General features: G+C 33.9%; 1 protein-coding gene across 1 annotated transcript; it reads left to right on the top strand.

Moving 5' to 3' along the window:
• The first annotated feature begins 806 nt into the window (after window positions 1-806).
• Window positions 807-5,978, top strand: LOC120079999 (TMV resistance protein N-like). The gene is given in 7 exon segments (XM_039034508.2): window positions 807-1,435; window positions 1,519-2,617; window positions 2,707-2,982; window positions 3,525-4,425; window positions 4,535-4,628; window positions 4,907-5,694; window positions 5,697-5,978. Coding segments are annotated over 7 exon segments (3,681 nt in total). The 5' UTR covers window positions 807-938; the 3' UTR covers window positions 5,723-5,978.
• Window positions 5,979-7,455: the final 1,477 nt, after the last annotated feature.

Here is a 7,455-nt window from a genome sequence, read left to right as displayed (position 1 = left end):
TATGAATGTCGTTGGCGTGAAGGGTCTATGTCGATGCCATGCATTCAGCGTCGGCAAATCCATGAACTTAAATAGCATCGGCATAGACAGTCTATGCTGACGCCAACGAATAAACTATCGGGATAAGGTATCCCGACAGACCTATCCCAACGGACAATCCATGAACCTTCAATTATTTGTTAGTACAAAAAGAATACAATGTTATATTATTGAGCAATGATTAGGTGTAGTCTAGATTACACCTAACTACATGTTCTCCTTTTCTTTACCACATAAAAAAAAATGAAAAAAACTTTGGGTACAGAATACATAGAAGATGGTTGCACCTAAATTTTTCCCTAAATTATATGCCAAAATTGAAAATTAATTCTCAAAAATTAACATAATTATATATCTATCCCTACCAAAACAAATCAAACCAAACCCCCACTCTTTTGATAAGGGTTTTCTTAAGATAAACAAGTAACTAATCTAATAAAATACTTTCAAAATTCAATTCCGAGTGTACCAATAGTGTATCAACATTCAATCAGAATTGTTACCAATAGAACAAAGTGAACCATTATAAATTGATGATAATGTAGCAGAAAAATAATTCTTATGAAAAAAATGAATTGAGGATTCAAATTAAGTCCATGACTGATAATTTCATAATAATGAATGGTAAATTGGGTTTTTTTTTTTTTTTCAAATACAGCACAAAATATGTCAATTTATTTAAGCCATTTAGATGTGAACACAAGAAAATTAGACTATCTTTGAAACAAATTGATAATTAAAGTGTTGAGTGATGTTGAAGTTGTCTATGATTATTCATTTTAATAATATTGGGGAGTTTTGAAAGTCCAAAACACTATATTCTTAATCTTATCCTTTTTCATATTTCCTTTTGTGTCTTTGAAATAGAGTTGGATGGAGAGATTGTGTTTGTAGAAGGCATGGCTGGTTCATCATCTAATCCTAAGTCTCAGATGGTTTTTGATGTTTTCATTAGTTTCAACAGAGACGAAGAAGACGAAAATTACAGACGTTTTAGAAAGGAATTATACGAGAACCTGCGTGGATGGGGAATGAAGGTGTTTATGGATGATGATCATGATAATCATGATGAGGATAAGGTGAGTGATAAGATTGTGAAAGCAATTGAAGGATCAAAGACTTGCATAGTTGTTCTATCAAAGGGATATGCTTCTTCCAAGTTGTGTTTGAGAGAGTTGGTTAAGATACACAAAACCACATACCAGGTTCTTCCTCTGTTTTGTATTGATAAGACTAGTAATGTTTTATTTGGTTGTAAATATTTTTTTGGTCAAGCACTTCGAGATTTCATTCGTAATGGCCCAAAAAACAAAAACTGGAAGGAGGTCTATGGATGGAGGGACGCTATGTCACAAATTTGCTCTCTCTCTGGAGTTGTTCTACAACCATTAAATTTGTAAGTAGAAAATTATTTGATAAGTTGATATTTGATTAGTTACTTAATCTTAAGTTGATATTTGGAGTTTGCACATGCTGCAGGTTGTCCGACACTAGAAAAATCAGAAGGATGATATTTGATAAGTTGCTTAATCTTAAGTTGGAAGCCAAAAATAGTTATTTATTTGAAATGGAACATCGATTAAGAACAATGGAAATGCTCCTTGGCATAGGCTCAGACGAAGAACCAGCACGTTTGATAGGGATAGTAGGGATGGGAGGTATTGGTAAGACAACCATCGCCAAACTTCTTTATGACAAATTTGCAACTACATTTAGCAATAATTGTTGCTTTCTTCACATTTCTGGAAGCAATATAGTCTCATTGCAGCAACAACTACTTTCACAACTTTTTTTCCTACAAGACATCAAAATTTGTGATGAGAATGTTGGAGTTGAAAGGATTAAGCATAATTTGAGATCATGTCAAAAGGTGCTTCTCGTTTTCGATGGGATAACCGAAAAAAGTCAATTGGAAATGTTAGCTGGAAGCCCTGATTGGTTCCCTGCAAAGAGTCGAATCATTGTTACAACCAGAAATAAACATATTCTTCGTCAAATCAACTTCAAATACAAAGTGCAAGAATACAATGTAGAATTACTTTCTCATACCAGTGCCTTCTCCCTCTTCTGCAAGCATGCATTTCGACGAAAACACCCTCCTGATGACAATTTTCAGGAACTTTCTAATGAGATAATCGAAAAGGTTGGAACACTCCCATTAGCTGTGATCAAAATAGCATCTTCTTTGTATGGTCAAGGTATAGATGTATGGGAAGATAAATTGAAGGGTTATCATAAACTAGTTTTTGATAATATTTTCTCTGATGTATTAAAGTCAAGTTATGAAGGATTAGAAGCAGAGAGCCAACAGATTTTTTTGGATTTGGCATGTTTCCTCAATGGAGAGAAGGTGGACAGAGTGACTGAAATACTTCAAGGCTTTGGTTATAACTCACCCGATGCTCAATTGCAATTGTTGGCAGATACATGTCTTATTGATATTTCAAATGAGCATATACAAATCCATATCTTGATTCTTTGTATGGCCCAAGAACTTGTGCGCCGCAAGCTGGGAACTCATCAACAAACCAGGATTTGGCTACGAGAAGATGCTAGTCGTGTTTTTCATGAAAACTATGTAAGAACTTGTGTACTTTTTGATCCAATATATGTACTATTGTTTTGGGCCGTTGTAATTATTGTTAGTATTATGTTTTGGTTTGCTAGGATTTAAAATGCATTCAAGGAATAATGATGGACTTAGAGGAGGAAGAAGAATTAGTATTGGAGGCCAAGTCATTTGCAGATATGACTGAGCTAAAAATTTTACAAATAAACAATGTGCAAATTTCTGAGGATATTGAATGTCTGTCAAACAAATTGACATTGCTCAACTGGCCAGGCTATCCTTCAAAGTATTTGCCATCAACTTTTCAACCGTTACCTCTGCTTGAATTACACTTGCCTGGTAGTAATGTTGAACGACTTTGGAATGGAACGAAGGTTAGCATCTACATATATATATATATATATAAATGCTAATTAATGTATTATTTGTCTCTAAATTATGCATCATATGCCAAATGTATCATTTGTGTTGAGACTCCTTAAATCTGTTGTCCCACATTGAAATGAATAAGAAAGTCACGAGTTTCGCTATCTAAAAGCAATAAGAGTTTATTCCTACTTCTAGAAGGGGTAGGAAAGTAATGGGCTCCAAGTAGTATAAAAGGACCCTATAGCTTTGGTTTCTTTTCATATGGTCCTTTATTCCATAATTTTCTTCTTCTCAAAGATAATAAACCTGGCTTTTCCTCCCCGTAGATGTCACTAACACACCGTTAGTGATCTACGTAAATTTATGAGTCAATTTCTTCTAGTTTTTTAGGTTTTTCTTGTCGGTTTGTTTCTGTCATAACAAAAACTGCATCTTATTTGAGCTATACACAATAAAATTTAGTTCATTCTATGGATGATTATATGTCCTCATTACAAAATTAATGTCTAACAAAGTAGATGTAATGCAATTGATTGTTCTGTAACAGAAATTTGGGAATTTGAAGGAGATCGATGCGAGTGATTCAAAGTATTTGGTTGAGACTCCTGATTTTTCAGAGGTTCGAAATCTTCGACGATTGATTTTACGTAATTGTGGAAGACTACAAGAAGTTCATTCGTCAATCAATAGTCTCAAACGTCTTGTTTTATTGGATATGGAGGGCTGTGTCCATTTTACAAGGTTTTTATTTCCTATCACTTGCAAAAGGCTCAAGACCTTACGTCTTTCTAACTCTGGTCTTGAGTTTTTTCCAGAGTTTGGATGTTGCATGGAATATTTGATTGAGCTACACATTGATGGGACTTCCATAAATCAAGTTTCTCCCTCCATTACGTATCTAATTGCCTTGGTTTTATTGAACCTAAAGAATTGTATTAGACTTTCTAGTCTTTCAACTGAAATTGGTAGCCTGAGTTCACTTAAAACTCTCATTCTGAATGGCTGCAAAAACTTGGACCAAATTCCACCAAGTTTGGGGAATATAAAGCCTCTTGAGGAGCTTGACGTTGGGGGAACATCCATAAGTGTAATTCCGTTCTTGGAAAATCTAAGAATTTTGAACTGTGAAAGGCTGAAAAGCAATATCTGGCATTCTTTGGCTAGTTTGCCAACACAATCTTTTCGGTCACTTGAAGATTTAAATTTAAGTGATTGTAATCTTGTGGATGAAGACATTCCTAATGATCTTGAACTCTTTTCCTCATTGGGAATTCTAGATCTCAGCAGCAACCATTTTGAAAGGCTGTCAGAAAGCATCGAACAACTTATTAACCTTAAAGCATTGTACTTGAATGATTGCCACAAGCTAAAGCAAGTACCCAAGCTTCCACCAAGTTTACGATATGTGGGAGGAGAAAAGTCCTTGGACATGTTAAGAATTTCTCAAGGCAAAGTGTCTATCCTGATTCATGTTTTTCTTTCTTTTTTTTATTTATTTTTCATTTTTGGGTGTTTCCAATTCCTCTACCTTATTTGATAGTTTTATTTCATTTACAGGTTCTCCTGCAATCACCTTATCATCTTCACCATCTAATGCTCCTCTCTTGACAAATTCTGACAATTTCCTAGACGAAGATGATGAAGATTACAGGTAGAGTACATAGAATTTTCAATAGATATTAAATAGGGAGGAAATGACATTATTACAAGGGTTTGAATACAAGATCTCCTGCTCTGTTAGACTGTTACCATGTTAAATCATCGACTAACCCAAAAACTTAAGCTAATGGGTGATAATAAATTTAGTTATATCAATCTTTCAACAAAGCATAACCTTTTCCATTATTTCTTTGATTCATAATGGTATATTTGATTGAATTCTTCAAGCATCCAACTGATAATTAACTTCGAAATACTTTGATCTTGCAGCAATGAAAATGGCTTTTTTTGGAACTATATGTGGAAGCAGTCTAATCATAAGTTGGTACTTTCTTACGAAACTAGTTTTGTTGGAATTGAGAATCAAGTGGTGGAAGTGTGTAATCTCCTGGACTTAGAAAGGCCCAATGACATACTTTTTGGGGGGATATTTGGATCAAGTGGCATAGGAAAAACAAGCATTGCTGAAGTTGTTTACAAAACAATTATAGCTGAATTTGAGAGTGGTTGTTTTCTTTACCTTTCTTCAAAGCAAAACAGTTTGGTCCCACTTCAGCATGAAATGTTTTCTGAACTTCTATCAGAAGAAACTAAAATATGTGATGAAGATCACGGGGCACGACTGATTAAGCATCACATGAGTAATAGAAAGGTTCTTATTGTCCTTGATGGAGTTGATGAAACAAGGCAAATTCAAAAGTTAGCTGGAAGTCCGGATTGGTTTGGAGCCGGGAGCAGAGTTGTTATTACGAGTAGAAATAGAGATGTTCTTGATCAACTCAATTATAGTGATGAAGTGAAAGAATACAACGTGGAGTTACTTTCTCATGAGAGTGCTTACTCACTGTTTTGTAGGTATGCATTTGAAGATAGGCCTTTTGATAAAAAAGAACTTTGTAATGAAATTGTGGAAAAGGTTGGAAGACTTCCATTAGCTTTGAAAACCATTGGTTCGTACTTGCATAATAAGGAGTTGGTTGTATGGAAAGAAACATTGAAGAGACTAGATGAAGTGGAACAAGAATTCTTTGATACAATATTGCAGAGAAGTCGGAAGAATTTACACCAACATTAGGCCAAATTTAGCTACTTCTTTTTACTCAAGATCCAACATGCCTGGCAAATAAGTATATGTATTATTATTACTAATTTTCACACTTCTTCGTTCTTTGTTATGTCATTAATTTATACATGCATGTATATATACTTTATTGGCTTAGGGGAGTTCCAAAAAAAAAAAACCAAATTGTTTATATATATATATATATATATGTATGTATTTTGCAATTGTTTTTGTTGGCGGATGAAATGAGGCTTTGCATATGGATGGGATTGAGACTCACTTGGCTCTCGAATTTTGTTCTCATTACTTTAATCTGGAAAACTTGGTGAATCTTTTATTTTGTCTACTCACTTTGTAGGAATTATTTTGTCACTTCCTTTCAAGGTGTTATGTGTAATGAATTACAAAATTCCAATTATGTTGCTGATATTGATAAACGTATATCTTTGATTGGTTTTGTGTTTAAACTAATTTGTTGTACCGTAAGTTGGAAATCTACTTTATAGTTCGGAGTTTCTTTATTTACAACTAAATTTGAATATATTGCATTAGCTGAAGCTATTAAGGAATCTTTATGGCTTAAAGGAATTGTCTCTGAAATAAGTTGTAGTCTTAACATCCAATTGGTCTAACTCAAAGTCCTTTTGAACAACTAAGGAAAGAAATAGTCTAATTAATGTTTGTTGTACTAGTGGTGAGAACGTTTCATTGTAGTTTATGCCTTCTTTCGGTGTGAACCCTTTAACTGCAAGTCTTGCCTTGAACCTAGACTTTTGGACTCCTGGTATCTCTTCATCGAATTTGTAGATCTACTTACATGATATAGATGTGTACCCTTTAGGTAAGGACACAAGCTTTCAAGTGTCATTTAGATTGAGAGACCTAATCTCTTCATTCATGGCCTTAATCCATTACAGCTTCAAGATTATTAGTAGTTATTTCAAAGCCTGTAGGTTCATTATTGCTTAGAGAAATAGTAGCACTCAAAGCAACACTAGCATAATCTAATTCAACATATCCAACAGGGGTTCTTATAGTTCTTGTTAAAGAATAGTTTTGTAGGTCTTCTTGCTCATTAGTGACTTCTACTTTCTCAACTTCAATAGACTTTTGTTCTTCAATTTCTAAATTTTGTTGAGAAGAAGAAGTTCCAAGGTCATTTGAGATTTTCACCCCAAATCTTGTACTACTATGTTTAGGCATAACAATAGGTTGCTCTTAGGACATCATAAACATCTCATTTTTATGAAAAACAACATTTCTGCTATTAATACATCTATTCTCAATAGGATATCACAACCTATAGCCTTTAACCCCTGGTGTGAAGCCCAAAAACATACATTTTACAACCTTTGGTTTTAGCTTACCTTGGTTTTGATGCAAATACCCTACACTCCCAAATATCTTCAAGTGATCCAATTTAGGAGGGTGTCATGTCCATGTTGGGATTGGTGTCCTAAATCTCTTGATTCTCATAGTTTGTAAACTTTTATTAGTGAATTGTTATCAATAAAATAAGTGTTATTTTATTTGTACATTGACTCAATCCAATAAACGAAGATCCAAAATTATTTTATGTAACTTAAATATGTATTTGGTTGACATACAGGTGGATTATGTTTAAGTAATAATCTAAATGATGTGTAGTATATGGATAATGTTGGGTACCTTATCCTAGTGATACTATGCATACCACCCACTTTGTAATTGTTTTAATAGTTGGAAAGTGTTACAAATGATCTGATCCTGATTGTTC

The sequence above is a fragment of the Benincasa hispida genome, chromosome 6 (genome assembly GCF_027475165.1).
Source record: "Benincasa hispida cultivar pf3 chromosome 6, pf3_genome.v1.1, whole genome shotgun sequence".
Taxonomy (NCBI): Eukaryota; Viridiplantae; Streptophyta; class Magnoliopsida; order Cucurbitales; family Cucurbitaceae; genus Benincasa; species Benincasa hispida.
The sequence above is the reverse complement of the archived record's forward strand: the minus strand, read 5'-3'. Positions and strand labels throughout refer to the sequence as shown.